The 17,548-nt window shown below is 40.0% G+C and overlaps 1 protein-coding gene across 1 annotated transcript; it reads right to left on the bottom strand.

Moving 5' to 3' along the window:
- LOC121804796 (peroxisomal fatty acid beta-oxidation multifunctional protein AIM1-like) lies at nucleotides 1–8,375 on the bottom strand. The gene is made up of 18 exons (XM_042204473.1): nucleotides 8,216–8,375; nucleotides 8,068–8,139; nucleotides 7,837–7,899; nucleotides 7,698–7,754; nucleotides 7,543–7,610; nucleotides 7,355–7,436; nucleotides 7,190–7,245; nucleotides 6,429–6,731; nucleotides 4,599–4,685; nucleotides 3,800–3,974; nucleotides 3,483–3,604; nucleotides 2,963–3,126; nucleotides 2,202–2,456; nucleotides 1,900–2,021; nucleotides 1,689–1,810; nucleotides 1,434–1,582; nucleotides 959–1,097; nucleotides 1–288 (listed from the first exon to the last, which is right to left on the bottom strand). The coding sequence occupies exons 1-18, from the start codon at nucleotides 8,307–8,309 to the stop codon at nucleotides 244–246; spliced, it is 2,175 nt and encodes a 724-aa protein (XP_042060407.1). The 5' UTR covers nucleotides 8,310–8,375; the 3' UTR covers nucleotides 1–243.
- Between the last annotated feature and the right edge of the window lie 9,173 nt (nucleotides 8,376–17,548).

Below are 17,548 nucleotides of genomic sequence, written 5' to 3'. Positions count from 1 at the left end.
TTAGATAAACACAAATTTTGATTCTTCGAACATCATTCCAAAACATTGTCTGTTACACACCAGTTAAGTTACAGAAACTCTTACGCTCTTTATTTTTCATAGGTTGCTGAAATGAAGGGCTGATTGCGGAGCCAAAGAGAAAGCTCAGACATTAAATATTGCTAAACAATGGTAGTATTACATAACTGATAGTACAATTTAAAGCTATTTTCTCCCCCTCGCCCTAAATATCCAGCAGAAGAATCATAGGCGTGCCTTTGCTGTAGAAGATGTTGTGGTGGGTGCACTCTGCATATAAATTGACTTCCAACTTATACTAAATATATACATGGGTGAATAAGGCCACTAAAGCTTGAGCAGAGAAAAATAAATATCCAAGGAAATTCAGCAATTAGTTTGTTGATTATCTTCCCTTAATTGGCAACTAAGAAGTAGGTATTTCAGACAAATATGAAACCAAACATGTAACTATATCCATATGCAAAAGGGCTCGCAAAATCAGATTAGATCAAAGTTAGCATGCAACAAGTGCAGAAATTAGATTCTGATTCGCTAGTTTTCATCATATCTCGCGGCTAAGCATTGCCAAGTGAGATTGTACCCTTACTCATTAGAACTATTGAAAACATTAAGGCAAAAAGCATTGTAAAATGTCAGATATGAGTTGTCCTTTGATCTCCGTATGATGACAAACCTTCTTGCGAATGTCCGCTAATTAGCAAGTAAAACTGCCTATACACTACCATGATATTAGTAATAATTTTTCTTTAGGGACACGAGGTCCTTTATTCTAAACATTTTCTTTATTTCTATCTTTCCGCCTTTTTCTTTGTTTATCCAATCAAGAACAAATTTGTGGCTCGATTTTATGTTTTGTGAAGTTGGAACATATCACAATTCATCGTATAACTAAACTGAAAGAAGATTAATGTGATATTAAGCGTAAAACAATATTTACCAATGGGATGCCTCTGGTTGCTCTTTCTTCCAGAAACCTTGATGGTTTGAAGAAGTTACCATATAATTTATACCACTTCTGGAGACTTTTGTATATATGATCTGCCCCAATGGTGTCTGCCCAAAAAATAATACCGCCGCTGCCACAGAACACAAGACTTTTTCAGTATTACTTTTCCATCATAACTAATTCTAGTAATTAATATTTTCTTGGAAGATCCTGTATGTATATGTAACACTGGATTATTAATTAGTTACATTTACATCATAGCCAGCACCTTGACAATTTATCTGATTACTTATTTTGATGTATAATTCACAGTCCATTCTCAATTATTCGTACGAAGATTTACTTGTTCCTTCTAAGCTTTTTGCGTCATTTGAGAATATGCTAGATGACCAAGCTTTTTGTCTCATTTGACCCGACTAGCCCAAAAGAAAACTGAATAGAAGAATGGAAATGGTAAGCAACAGACCGATATGATGGGAAACTCATGCCGAGAATAGAGGCAGTATCAAGATCTGATGCTCGGACAACCACCCCTTCATCAAATACACGACAAGCCTCATTCACCACTGGAAACAGTATCATCTGAACAATTTCATCATCGGTGACAGAAATAGGCTGCATGGATGATCCCAGAAGAATATTTCGATGTTATTTTAGAGACAAGGGCACAACAGATTTTATGCATTTCTCATGCTTATGATTTAATAAAACTGATTTGTACCTTGCCACCAGGCATAATATTTATAGTTCTTCTAGATTCCTCTATTATTGGGAGAACAGAAGGATCAGGTTTGGGCTTGCTTCCTTTCTCGTAGATATAATATCCTTTTCCATTATTTTTTCCTGCAACAGTATGATTGATATCAGTAAGCTTGATTTTGAAGATGAAATGAAATACATATACAACAACCAAATAAATAATTTATAACTACCATTTCTCCCGTTCTTTAAAAGAAGCGGCACCAGTGGAGATTGAAATGTCCTATCAGGAAATGATACACGGAATATTTCTGTTGTTGCAACTACTACTCCATATCCTGCAACATCCTGAAGCCTGTAGAAGTACCAGAATCACATTCATCAACAGTTTGCATAAAATTTTTTATTATGGAGACAAAGCATAAATATTATTGTTAAATCATGAACATAGGCATCTTCAAAACTGGACAAGTAGCCAACTTCAGCTACAGAAAGAAATATGAAGATGACTATGCATAGAAGGAAAGAAAATTACTGGAATGGCCCCAATGGAAGGCCAAAGTTGCTGATAAGCTGATCAATTCTAAATATATCCACCCCTAAGTGTAACAGAAGATGTGCACTCTGAGAGTAGGGGAAGAATGCTCTGTTCACTGCAAAACCAGTGCAGTTCCCAACTACAACAGGAACTTTCTTTATGATCTTCCCAACCGTCATTAAATCAAGAATTACTTGTGCAGAAGTCTTCTCCGTCCGTACAATTTCCAAGAGGGGCATCACGTGAGCAGGGCTGTCAACAATTGCATCTCAATTAGCAATTGAAGAAATTTATGAAAGCAGAAGAAGGTGGCAGTATTCGACAACTTGCTCCAAATTTTATACACAGCTTCTTTAGTGGAAATAATAATAATGCATCCAAATCAAACAACTTACTATATGGTTTTACTTATTTGTTTATTAAACATATTAATCTGAAATGCACCAGCTGGGATGTCATGATGTTGTGTTACAAAGCCATTAAAGAGAGTTAGGACAATTTCAGTTTAATTTTGCTGAAATAGGGACCACATGTGAAACTGAAGCAAATTGAAGTCCGTGTAATAGCATTGCTAAATAACCTAAATTTAAAAGATGTGACTAGATTGCAAAAATAACTTAAGGCCGGAAATTCTTTTGTAAGTAACGAAATTAAGCTAGTATAAAATATTCTGTCGGTTTAAGTATTTAATTTTTGCCTCAATAATGTCAAACAGAAAAATGCCAAATAAGATCTTAATTTATCATGGAGAAGTTTACCTGAAAAAATGTGCACCAATTATCCGATCTTGTGATTTGGTCTTTTCTCCAATTATATTGAGGTCAATAGTAGAAGTATTTGAAGCCAGAATACAGTGAGGTGGGCATGCTTTCTCAATATCAGCAAAAATTTTCTGCTTCAGAGGAATATTCTCAACAACAGCCTGAAATAAGACACATGTCAGAAGAATTGCAGAACTGGATAGAAACAATACAGTTGATTAGTCACGTCCTAGAAATGATGCGATCTAGAGTTGAATCAACTATGATATGCGAATGCATAATGGAGTAGATCTCTAATGGTATCAAACCCTTGTAATTAGATGCAAATCAAAATTTACAGCCTATTATCTGTGATATCTATAGAAGACAGTGACTAAAACATGGAGAGTTTTTTCGGGGAACTACCAGAGGATAGCTCAAATATGAACAACCAAATACTAATGCTCATATCCATAACTAGAAAGGCAAATATGACAAGAGACTGCCTATATCACGGAGATAAATTGCAATAACTTACTTCAATAACCATATCCACATCCTTGAAATCAGAGTAGTCCAAAGTGCCTTTAACCATCAAAAGGGCTTTCTCAGCTTTATCCTTTGCCAATTTTTTTCTTGATACCAGACCTCGGACATTCCCTTCCAGATAAGGACAAAAATGGTAAGTCATGGAGCATTAAAGAAAGAGAATAAAAAACATCCAAGCCTGACTGAACTGTGTATGGTCATATTTGTAATCAGATAGATATCCATCGTCAACACCTTTTTGTTGGTTAGATGGAAAAAAATGAAAATTCAAAGATTTGTTAATACTAATAGCAAGTCTGAACTAACCTTCAATTGCTTTTATCCCCTTTAGAAGATACTCAGAATTGATTTCTTTGAGGATGACATATATGTCACTCAAAATTAAAGATGTAGCTATGCCAGAACCCATTAGTCCTCCACCAATAACAGCAACTTTCATTATTTTTCTTGGTTTTAGTCCAATGTCAGTGACATTTGGAACCTGTATTATTAAAAGTTAGCTTCCTATTCATCATACCATAATGCTGTTTTACGAGACTTGATAAATGGGCAACAGGAAACAGAATAAAAAGATGCAGATATTTCAAGTAATGGTTTTGATGTTTAGAAAAATATGATGCAGCAACACAGCCCTTTCATGAAAGATTTCTCTAGTAAAATGAGCCTTGAAATACTTTCTTTACAAATATGAACTATTATGATCAAATAACCTCACGAGTCTATATTACTATTCCCATGTTTAGTTAAAATTTCAAAAGGTATTATGAGCTACAGACTTTTGAGACTCTGTAATGGCTCTTCGCCCTGTAAAGGTATAACTGACGAAAGGTCTCCATTATACACTAAGCAAATGAAATAAATTTACTGGGAATCAGTTTCCAAGTACAAGAAATTTTGAACTAGGAAAAGGCACTTCATGATGACCAAAGTGATAATGAGAAGATAATTTACATCTTACATGATGTTTTAAGTTTGAATGGTTCCACTTGCACAAACTGACACTTGTGTGGACAAATTTTTACAGTTGAACCTTAACATTTTTCTTATGAGCGATTCCCAATTTCGCTAACATCGTGCAGAAAAGTGGTTTGCTGGGTGATCATACCTTACTTGTTGCCCTTTGAGAAAAAAACGCATGTACTAGACCTTTTGAGGTGTCTGTAGAGATTAGATCTTTAAATACCCTCGACTCCTGCAGAAAACACACAAAAAGTGCATGGGGAGTGATTTCCGAAAATCCACTAATATATCTTCCAAGAATAATGATAGAGATCAAGCTAATGATCTCCATTATCTCTTGAGATTATTTTCATTATTATGGAGATTGTTGAAAGGTTACTTTAAATGTTGAAGATTTGTTTCTTTGTTTATCTATAGGTTGATCCTTATAAATAGCTCCTCTTTAGAAGAGCTAGATATCTCGGAAAATAAAGTGTATTAGGACGGTATCAACCGTAGGCCTCTTCGGAGGATTATCTTGGCCTCTTTGGAGGATTGTTCTTCTTTTATATTTATTGAATCCCAGTTCTTGTTTTACTTCCGCCTTTAACTCCATATCAATTTGGTGCGGTGAACGTGGATTGCATCATGGTGAACACTCAGAGCACTGAAGAACGTCTTGACAGATTGGAGAAGGCGGTCGCGAACATCAAAGTGCAAATGAGCACATTCGAAGCCCGGATCTCTAACAGTATCAATGATGCCTTGGCACCATTCTTGCAGGATCTGCAGTCTCGTGGCTTCATTCGGGAGCGCAGGCAACAAATCGCATTCACTTTAGATGATCAACCTTTATCTCTCACCAACAACACCAAGTCCCACAACTTCAACACTGAGCCACCGCCGCCCCCAACCAGCCCCCTTGTGCAGGAGATACAACCAGTTCAGCAACCCATGACTCTCCCACGTTTGGATGCACCATCCATCCCTGCAAATCAGCATCTCCATAAGTTGCCCATCACCCAACCTAATTTTGCACTTTCACCATCCATTTCACAATCAAAACTGCTTGCACTCTCTCCACCCCTCACTGTACGTCCAGTTGGGGCAGGCCATCTCTCTTCACTCATGTTTTCCTCTCCCAATTCCACATGTGCATTCAGTGAAGCTAGTTGTAGGCGTATGACAACCAAACATCTTGAGTATGAATGGCTACTTGCAAGCCCAACAACAAGGATATCCAAGCAATGCATTAATGTTGTTGGTCGTTCTCTATTGTTTGGCAATCTGGATTCTCTTCGAAAGCACGAGTACGAGCCTCCACCGATCAAAGCAATGTGTTTATGTTTCAACTCCAGCCTTGTGGGCAATGCTGTTTTGACAGCGAGGCAATTGATAGAGATCAAGCTAATGATCTCCATTATCTCTTGAGATTATTTTCATTATTATGGAGATTGTTGAAAGGTTACTTTAAATGTTGAAGATTTGTTTCTTTGTTTATCTATAGGTTGATCCTTATAAATAGCTCATCTTTAGAAGAGCTAGATATCTCGGAAAATAAAGTGTATTAGGAAGGTATCAACCGTAGGCCTCTTCGGAGTATTATCTTGGCCTCTTTGGAGGATTGTTCTTCTTTTATATTGAATTTCAGTTCTTGTTTTACTTCCGCCTTTAACTCCATATCAAATAATGATAAAACAAGTAGTATATATTCTATAAGATGTACTCCCTTCGTCCCCAAAAAATAGAAAAATTTGTATGTGGCACATGTTTTAATGTGCAATTGGTAAAGTAAGAGAGAGATTGAAAAAAAGTAAGAAAGAGAGGGGGAAAAGGTAGTGGAAATAGTGTTAGTGGATTGTGGGGTCCACATTATTAGTGGTGTGTATTGGTTAAAAACTTTCCATATTTAGACAGCCTAATTTTGGGGGACGGAGGGAGTATCATCTAAATTGTGTAAGATAACTTTGACAGCCCAAGTTAGAAAAAAAGTTACCTTTAAAATTCCATGATAACCACCATGAATGATTCCTTCCTCAATTACATCAAGACATGCCTGGTGCTGAGGCAAATTTTTAAAACTCTGTTTGGCCTGCTGCCTTGCTGTTTTTATAATAGCAACCACTTCTGGCAGGGAACCAAGTTTGTCTATCCAATGAAGAGAGCGTATCCATGGTTTGCGCCTCTCTATGATGTCTAGTGCCCACTGGCGGGATGCTTTTAATAATTCATCAGAAGGTACAACAGCATCAACAAGGCCTAGATCTTTTCCTTCTTCAGATGTAATTGATTTAGAAAACTGTAACACATAACACCACCAAAGAGAAAAACAATGTCCTTTTATAAACACGTTACATGAAGACTGCATCATCACTCTCATGAAAGATTGTGAAGTAAAGATATATATCTACATCTATATATGGTTGGTTCTCATGAGAACATGAAAATTTTCATCCTAGGGGATTCAGAAACAGGTGATGCATACAACCTAGTTTTCAAGATTGAAGGAGTAAAAATGATTCTTTTTTTATCAGAATAACTAAGGGTTATTTTGAACCCTACCCTTTCTATATATATACATACGTTCACATATGTCTGTGTGTGCAGGGAATGATTCAAATAAAATTTTCTTATTGTGGGAATGTGAGACGCTTGGACTAAAGCTATAAGGTAACTGCACTGAGCAAATAACACGAATTACTTAAAGGTTCAATGCAATTACTTTATAAGTTCTTGACATAAAAATTGGAGACCTACCAGCATAAGTTCAAGTGCTTTTGGCAGCCCGATAAGCCTAGGGAGACGTTGTGTGCCTTGAGAAGTACCATGACCAAAATAGCAATCAGTTGGTGAAAACTGAAAATTGTCTCCTTCGAGATACTGCCCAATGAATAAAAAATAAAACGTTGCAGGAGTTCATACCTCCTGATCCAGGTATAACACCAAGAGTAAGTTCAGGCAGACCAAGTAGTGTATTTGGCGCAGCAATTCGCGCGTGAGAAGCCTGAAAAATGATGACCAATATGATTGACTGGAAATAAACTTCATCAAATTTAATCAAATGTCATCAACTTTAGACACTTGTAAATATGTCAGAGAACACCACGAACCAAAGCTAGTTCCAATCCACCCCCAAGTGCAAGTCCTTGCAGGGCAGCAACAGTAGGCTTCTTTCCATCTAATGAACAAAAACATTAAGCATAAGATAAATTAAGTGCTAAGCATTAAATTCCAATATTCAGTTAATGCCAAGTTAGAGGAGGACCTTCTATTAAATTGACCGCGACGCTAATGGATGTCTCAGGTAAGTTGGAAATATCTCCTGCATAGTTAGAAATTCAATGTATTCTCGAGCATGAGGCACCAAAGAAGAGAAGAGCATAAAAAAGTCAGCGCATAAAAACCTGTTCTATGCACCCTCTCAAACACATTTATGTCGAAGCCACCAGAGAATTTTCCAGCATCACCTACAAGTTGTTTATTAGACTTACAAAATCAGTGAGCAGTTAAAGCAAGAGGTCATCAGGTCAACCATGCCACTACTTAGACTATCACTCGATTTTAATAGTGTTAACAGTAAACTGAAAATTCAGGCTTCTAAAATCATGGATCAAGCAATAGAAATGGAGAATTACCGGTGAGAACAACAGCTTTGACGTCATCTCTTCGCATGGCCTCACCATACTTGTCCTTCAATCCATCAAAAACTAGCCACAAAAATGAAATAAAGCAGAGATCGATGATAATAGAAGAATGAATTTATGGTGAAGGAGTGAAGCTTACTGGTAAGAGCGAGAGCATTGACGGGAGGGTTGGAGATGGTGATGATCGCAACGCCGTCGTGACCGACCTCCATGGTAACTGTAGGCTGCCTCATGTTGCTTCGGGATTAACGAAAAAGCAGAGAGATAAAGTGAAGGTGTGAAATTGAAAGCGAAGGAAGCCAGCCGTATTAATAATGGAGGTCAACAAATAGACAAAATGAGAGTGGGTGATTTACCAACCATTTTTCCTTGAGTCATTATTTGCAGCACGGTCAATTCGGCCACCGAAGCCTTTGCCCATTTTGATTATATCATTCTAAATTCACGAATTATTAGTGCATCTTTTCATACTATATGTGAGAAAATCCAATTGGAGGGTGGCATCGCACCAATTCATTTAATTTTTAAGAAAATTTAATTTGTTAATCACTCCGTATAAGTTTGATCGAGCCAATTGTACCTCTCTCCAATATTTAGGCCATGGGCGCACGATGGCACGCCCGATGGCGCGCATCGTCCGCGCCATTCATCGTCCGCCCCCACTGTGGGTGTGTGGCATAGGCCGCGGACGATAGTCGCGGCCTATGCTTCGGGCGCGACTTAAACCGCGGACGATGGCCATCGTCCGCGCCATCGTCCGCTCCATTGCGGACGTCGCGGACGATGGTCACTGACGATGGCCATCGTCCGCGACATCGTCCGCCCCATTGTGAAGGCCGCGGACGATGGCACGCAGACGATGGCACGCGATTTCGTTTTTTTATAAATAGCGTTCATTTGTAACATTTCATTTCACACGATTTCATCTTCGAAACTTACATTTACATAATTACTACGAAATGGATTCAAGCCCCAATAGCCCTACGTCTAGCGGAGAGGCGCATTGGCCGGGTACAGAACCCGGCGATTATCGTTCGTTCGGCAACAACACCCATTACGATCCCGATTTCAGTACGGAATCGTATGGGTTGTCTGATATAGAGCCGTTGCCGCACCGCCCAACCGCATCGGCCGATCCCGCCCCCGCAGCGACCGGTGCCGCCAAGGGGAAGGCGAAGAAGCGGAACCGGCAGCGGGCGCAGAAGTTGCCGCCTCCCGGTGACTGCGATGAGTACGCCCCCGGCCGTACGAACTACACAGACGACGAAACTCTCACTTTGACCCGGTGTTGGGTAGATATATCGGAAGATCCGATATTCGCCAACAACCAGAGACAGATCGCGTACTGGGAGCGCATCGCGGACCTCTACAATTCGGTCAAGCCGTCGACCGCGTACAAGCGCAAGAGTGAGCAACTCCGCAAGCACTGGGATCAAATCAAGAAGTAAGTGAATTTGTACTCGGCGGAGTTCGAGAAGTGCGCGCGGTCACAGGGGAGCGGCGAGAGCGTGCACGACGTGCGCTCTAAAGCGATGTTGTCGTACCGGTCGATGTTCGGCGAGTTCAAGCACGAGGCCATCTAGGCGCTCTTGAGGGAGAAACAGAAATTCCAAGGTGGAATTCAGCACACTGGTGCGCCGAAGAGGACGAAGGTCACCGAAGCTGGTGACTACACGAGCAGCGGCAACGGCACTAACCCGGTTGACCTCAACCGGACGTACGTGGATGAAGGGAGTTCCGGCACACCGGTGTCCTCCCGGCATCAAGGCTGCGAACAATGGCGGATCCAGGAACAAAATATCGTGGGGTCGAACAAGATAGTAAATATTTATGTAAAATAATTATTTAAATTATTTAAATTATTTATTTTTATAAATATATTTTTTTAATATAAACAATTCATGCGAGTGTCGATATTCTTAAAACAACATACTCCACTTTCTTCGTCCCGTCATAAGCGAGACACTTCTTTTGGATATATAATTTAAGAAAAAGACGTTTATGGAGCTAAGTGAATAAAGAATAAAATATGATCTTAGATAAAACAAAGATGCAAATAAATAATAAAGTAAGAGACACAATTATGTTATACCACGTATTTTGACAAAAAAATGACATACACATAGCATAATTTTTCTGTAACATACCAAATCTTTAAAGATTTAAAAAATTGAATATGAATAATAAGGTTGAACATTTAAATTATAAAACTAAGAGAGAAGAAATTAAGAAATAATTACTTTATATAAGTAGGTGGTTAATTTAGATAAGTTGATTTTGATATACGGTAAAAATACTACTATTTAACATTAATTGATATTTTAAGATGAGAATATATTTTTAATGGACTTCTAAGAATTAATTCAAATAAAGAAAAATATTTCAAAGCCCATTTTATAATTAGATAACATATTTAATATATTTAATCTTTTAAATTTAGTTAAATTTATTGATGCCGGTTTATTCGATTTCACGAGTGAATATAGGGATGAGAAAACAATAATGACATCTCCAATACCATTCCTCTTTCTCTTCGAAAACAAAAACCGCGGAAGGACTCTTCCCCTCCAACTCCTTCGTTCTCGACAACAGTCTACCCATTCGGCTGCCTCACTTCCTTCCTTTCTCTCTGATCAGTCTCCTCATCATCTCACACAGCGTGAGGACGTGAGGTGGGAGCAGAGACGTGAACGCCGTAGGGTCGGAGGCCGAAGAAAGTAGCTTTCTGGTGCACTCCGGGGCAGGTGGTGGGGTCGGCCGACCCCGCCCGACCCCACCTGGATCCGCCAGTGGCTGCGAAGGCCAAGGGGAAGGCGACCGCGACGTCATCGTCGACCGCTACAACCCCTGTTCCGGACCCGGATGAGCTCCCGACGCAGACGGCCACCGCGTGTGCGTCGTTAGCTACAACGTCGATGGCAAGGACGATGTTGCAGACGCACAAGGCCTCAAGAAGTGCACCGACCCCGAACAAGCCGAGTATCTCCGTGCATTACTCGATGAGTTGCGTAGGAAGTTGGGAATTGGCCCAACTTAGTTTTTTTCTTTTTTTAGTTGAATGGTGTAATTTTTTTTATTATTAAAACTTCGCCGCTTGTTATTTAGTCATTTTTTTTACTCGTTACGTGTTATTTGAAAACAGTTAAATTAATTAAACAAAACAACAAAATGATGATGTGGTGCGTCATAGGGCGCGCCTTAGGGCGCCCCACTGCAAGTAGAGAAGGAGGAGGATAAAAATGCTGACGTGGCGCGCCTTAGGGCGCCCCTGATGGTCTTAGAAAATATAATAATTTAACCTCGTAATGTTGCCCTCGTCGTGGTGGTGGTGGTGGTCAAGTATATCCAAAAAAAGGGTTTGTTTTAAAGTGAGAAATAATATATTTTAATTTTTTTAATCTTTATTGTAAGAGATCGAATACAACAATACATGACTCATGAGCATGATGAATACAAGACTTCATTATGTATTGTAAGTATCGTAACTTTTTTACGATTCTTACAAAATATTTAATAAAGTACTAGCACTATCACTATGTATAGTCTATTCACGTAGAAACCCCAACCCTAAGGGTCCCACACATTCCGGTCCAACAGTATTGTGAGAGGTGTTAAATCTCAACCCTAAGGGTCCCACACATTCCGGTCCAACAGTATTGTGAGAGGTGTTAAATCAGGGTACATAGTGACCCGCTAAGGGGAGGGCCTAGCTCACGGTTTATTCGATTTCACGAGTGAATATAGGGATGAGAAAACAATAATGACATCTCCAATACCATTCCTCTTTCTCTTCGAAAACAAAAACCGCGGAAGGACTCTTCCCCTCCAACTCCTTCGTTCTCGACAACAGTCTACCCATTCGGCTGCCTCACTTCCTTCCTTTCTCTCTGATCAGTCTCCTCATCATCTCACACAGCGTGAGGACGTGAGGTGGGAGCAGAGACGTGAACGCCGTAGGGTCGGAGGCCGAAGAAAGTAGCTTTCTGGTGCACTCCGGGGCAGGTGGTGGGGTCGGCCGACCCCGCCCGACCCCACCTGGATCCGCCAGTGGCTGCGAAGGCCAAGGGGAAGGCGACCGCGACGTCATCGTCGACCGCTACAACCCCTGTTCCGGACCCGGATGAGCTCCCGACGCAGACGGCCACCGCGTGTGCGTCGTTAGCTACAACGTCGATGGCAAGGACGATGTTGCAGACGCACAAGGCCTCAAGAAGTGCACCGACCCCGAACAAGCCGAGTATCTCCGTGCATTACTCGATGAGTTGCGTAGGAAGTTGGGAATTGGCCCAACTTAGTTTTTTTCTTTTTTTAGTTGAATGGTGTAATTTTTTTTATTATTAAAACTTCGCCGCTTGTTATTTAGTCATTTTTTTTACTCGTTACGTGTTATTTGAAAACAGTTAAATTAATTAAACAAAACAACAAAATGATGATGTGGTGCGTCATAGGGCGCGCCTTAGGGCGCCCCACTGCAAGTAGAGAAGGAGGAGGATAAAAATGCTGACGTGGCGCGCCTTAGGGCGCCCCTGATGGTCTTAGAAAATATAATAATTTAACCTCGTAATGTTGCCCTCGTCGTGGTGGTGGTGGTGGTCAAGTATATCCAAAAAAAGGGTTTGTTTTAAAGTGAGAAATAATATATTTTAATTTTTTTAATCTTTATTGTAAGAGATCGAATACAACAATACATGACTCATGAGCATGATGAATACAAGACTTCATTATGTATTGTAAGTATCGTAACTTTTTTACGATTCTTACAAAATATTTAATAAAGTACTAGCACTATCACTATGTATAGTCTATTCACGTAGAAACCCCAACCCTAAGGGTCCCACACATTCCGGTCCAACAGTATTGTGAGAGGTGTTAAATCTCAACCCTAAGGGTCCCACACATTCCGGTCCAACAGTATTGTGAGAGGTGTTAAATCAGGGTACGTAGTGACCCGCTAAGGGGAGGGCCTAACTCACGGTCTACCAGAAGCCCACCTCCCAAGGCCTCATACTTTTGCCTAATAGGGGTTGCAATGCAACACCTTAATTGTGATTATAATTTTAAAATCATAATCATAATTATAATTTTAAATATAATTATGATTTATGTAGTGGAGTACTTTGCAGCTAAAGTTAGTAGTGTCGTATTGCAACACCTAAATTGTGATTATAATTTTAGAATCATAATTATAATTATAATTATAATTATAATTATAATTATAATTATAATTATGATTTATGTAGTGGAGTACTTTGCAGTTAAAGTTAGTATAGTATAATTAAACCCCTTAATTGTGGACTTGTGTGGTCCGAACACGTGAAGCACATGTACGGGTAGATACACACGATTCACAATTATGGATTGTGGGCCATATGACGTTGAACAAATGTATGAGACACTTTAATAAGTTTTGCATGATTCTCACACCTTATATAATTTATTTCAAAAAAAATATAATGATATAATCACTTAAAAATTACTGTCTCATACGTTAATCTTTATCCATTTTTCCTTTGTAAGTACTCCAATAAAAGTCCTGACACGTGTTTTAAGAAACGTAAACAAAAATTAGTTGAATAAGTTAGTACAATATAGATCTCACTTATATATTTTAATTTTATAATAAAATGTAAGTGAAATAAGTTGATAGAATGTGAGTTCTACTTATCATTTATGGTAAAAGTGATAGGACTTTTATTATGGGACGGATCAAAATAACAAAACAAGACTCATATTATTGGCAGGAGGGAGTAATATCATGTTGGGAACTCAATGCAGGTTCTGCACGTCATATCATGGTTACTCGCATTTATTTTAACGAGTAATTAAGTGTATGTGGCTTTTATAGTTTAGGCGAGTTAAAGTAGTATCGTATCTACTTATATGGAGTATATATTATTGTGTTGATTTAATTACTGCACTTTAATCTCGATTACTATCCAAACAATCAATAATGGTTGTGAATTTTATTATCTAAATTAACTAAAAATCAACTAAATAAAGCAATTAAAATTATAGAAAAATGATGGATTAACTTATAAGGAGGAGGTAGGATCCTATTATTTGATAAGCTTAACTCTAGGTAAAACGGAGCTTCTCTTGAATGCATGTGATTAACGGTTGATTAATCTAAACCCAAGTCTCCTTTAAGTCCTAGATTATCCAACTCTTAATAGCTCTATCAATCGGTTAATTCTTCACGTGTAGTCTCAAGGTCTCTCGACTCAATTAACCACCGTGTTGATTGTTTTCATTCACACACAACTACTCTTATCTTGAATGGCGTAGAAATGCACATTCATTCATTCACATTCATAAAAGCTATTCTGAGATACTTCGAAGTGAATTGTCGGAGTGGAATCCGATCCGTAGGATGAATTCTCGTCTTCCTCTTCATATCTTATCTCTCAAAATCATTGAAGAATGTGTCTAGGGGCTGCTGGATGGTTGGAAATCTTGCCCTAGGTCCATTTATACCTAGGGCTGGATCACAGGAGCAGTTACGTTTCCCAGCGAGTTGCTACGTTTGCAAGGGTGTTGAACCCAACGAGTCGCTTGATGTCTTATGGTTTACAGTATCTTTCCAGCGAGTCTTTAGACATCTTCGACAGAGCCTTTTAAACGAGTTGTTAGGTTCACAAGTGCGTTGAACCCAACAAGTCGATGTCATCTTATGGATTATAGAGACTCGGGTTCGCAAGTGCTTTGAACCCAACGAGTCACTAGCATGCGTAGTTTCTCCATGTTTGGTCCCGAGATCTACCTATCGTTCATCATTTTTATTTTTTTAAACTCTTTTTCTGCACATTCTTCACAAACTAGTCAAAACACTAACATAATCGAGATAAAAGACATAATCAAAATCGCACAAGTCTAATCTCTAAAATCACGCAAAATTCAAGCGGATCACATAGTTTGTGTGAAAGTGTGTTGTGAGTATAGTGTGCATAGTGTGCACATTGTGTGCGTGAAATGTATGTTTTGTGTGTGCAGTATATGCATAGTGTGTGTAGTGTGTGTATGAATGATACGATCATCCTCTACATATTATTAGGGAATATTCATAGGATATTATTCTATTTAGTTAATTGTGATTCACCATATCTTTCCCATATTTGTTTAGATATTTGTTTCTTGTTCATTAAGTTAGGGTAGTAGTATTCTAGTATTATAAATAGGAGAGCTTGTTATCATTCTAATCATTCAATGAATATATTATTTTCCACAAACTTGTCTTGAGTAACAAGAATATCATATTTCGTTTCCAAATTATTGTTCATCGGAGAACGTCCGAAAATCAGCAATTCGTGAGCTTTCCTTCGAGCACGTCGAAGGTTCGATCACCTTATCTCTCCGAGAAGTTAGCCATCCGGCCTCGTTACGGAGAACGTCCGTAACAACTAGTGCTTTCATCCCGTACTCATGACGTCAACATGCCATGGCCCATCTACGTCGGAACGGCCGACGAGGGAAGCGACGCCGGCGCTGCATATAGGCCCGCCGCGTCGTCCCGACCAATCGGGGAAGGCTTCGGTCGACCCAATCACATTAGGGTTTGATAAATTAAATGCACGCCTCGACAGTATGGATCGACGGACGGACAAATTGGAGTCGCGTATGAACGCGAACGACCGGCCACCCCCACTTCTGACTCCAGCACCGCCGTACGCGCAGCGAACCCACCACAACTATCTGGTCCATAGTCCGCCGCCCTACCCGCCGGACAGGTACAGGGGCGGGAAGATCCACCGAGCAGGTACAGGGGAGCCGCCTTATTGGCTACATGATTTCACGGCTAACGATGGAGACCAACATTGCCGCGCAAGACAGCCATGGCGAGAACCACCGTCGCACCTGTTCTCGGATGGACAAGATCCTCCACAAATTCTTAACAGGAGGTATCGGGGGCGCTTTCATGACCAACCCCAACCTCGAATCATTGATAACAATTGGGATCAAGGGGGCTGGCACGATCGTGGAAACAACCGTCAAAGCCAGAGTTCTGAACACTATCCGTGGCGACACCAGCAGCCTCAAAACGGCCGCGCCGAGCAGCTCCATCAGCCCTCGTGTTGGGACCCACCCGACTATCGCCGCCAGGGGACCTTCCACGCAGGATATCAGCAATGGCAGCCGACTTACCACCCGCCGGAAGTGCTGTACACGCAGCCTACATATCAGCCACCACGGTGCAACCGATCGTTGGATAACCGCACAAAGCCGTTGCCTACTGTCGCCCCGCCACGATCTGGCTCCACGCACCGGCCTCAACAGTCCAGCAAGTTTATTGATTCAGGGAAGCAACATGGTCTTCCCAATATTCCCAGTCTCAAGGTTCGTTCGCCTTGCCCGGCCCAACCAGCTGCCGTAAGTGATTACAACGAGAAATTGCATATTTATAGATTGGAGCAAGCCGCCCTTCTCGCCCGGTTGAATTGTGTATTTGAGGAGAATATTTATGACGAAAATCTAGTTGAAGATGTTTCCAACAACCCCGCTCACAACGGGGGCGCTAATCTTGATGTTCCAAATGACGAGTCCCTGGGAAAGATCGTGAACGTCAAAACCGACAATATGCCTCTGCAAGTGCTCGTCGGGGTATATGATGAGAAGATTGGTGATTTTATTGTTCCACCACATCAGGAATTGGAGATGACAGATGTCGTTGATTGGAGGAAATTTACATTTGACGTGGTGTTTGATGATGTCAAGAGTGGTGATCTTCTTAATCCCACACAATGGGAGTTAGAGATAAAGGAGGAGGTAGGAAACGGATCCGCATTTGCTCAACTCCAGCGACCAGGCACATTTGATCCGGGAGGAGATAAATCACCAATGCTTCTTCTTTTAACTCTCTTTGTTGCTTCGTGGTTTCCACCTTGAGGACAAGGTGGATTTCAACCGTGGGGGAGTTGATACGATCATCCTCTACATATTATTAGGGAATATTCATAGGATATTATTCTATTTAGTTAATTGTGATTCACCATATCTTTCCCATATTTGTTTAGATATTTGTTTCTTGTTCATTAAGTTAGGGTAGTAGTATTCTAGTATTATAAATAGGAGAGCTTGTTATCATTCTAATCATTCAATGAATATATTATTTTCCACAAACTTGTCTTGAGTAACAAGAATATCATATTTCGTTTCCAAATTGTTGTTCATCGGAGAACGTCCGAAAATCAGCAATTCGTGAGCTTTCCTTCGAGCACGTCGAAGGTTCGATCACCTTATCTCTCCGAGAAGTTAGCCATCCGGCCTCGTTACGGAGAACGTCCGTAACAATGAACTATATGTGTTTGTGTTTGTGTTATGTGTGGAGTACGATGTCTAGTGTATGTGTGCAGTGTGTATTGTGTGTATGTAGCGAGTATTGTGTGTCTGCAGAAATCACCATTCCATTCCCTCACCCAAATCATCATACCAATAAGAGACTTAAGTGTATTTTCCATTTATGAAATAGAACTATAAA

This window comes from Salvia splendens, chromosome 5 (assembly GCF_004379255.2).
Source record: "Salvia splendens isolate huo1 chromosome 5, SspV2, whole genome shotgun sequence".
In the NCBI taxonomy this organism is placed as follows: domain Eukaryota; kingdom Viridiplantae; phylum Streptophyta; class Magnoliopsida; order Lamiales; family Lamiaceae; genus Salvia; species Salvia splendens.
Note: the sequence above shows the minus strand (reverse complement) of the source record. Positions and strands in the feature narration are given on the sequence as shown.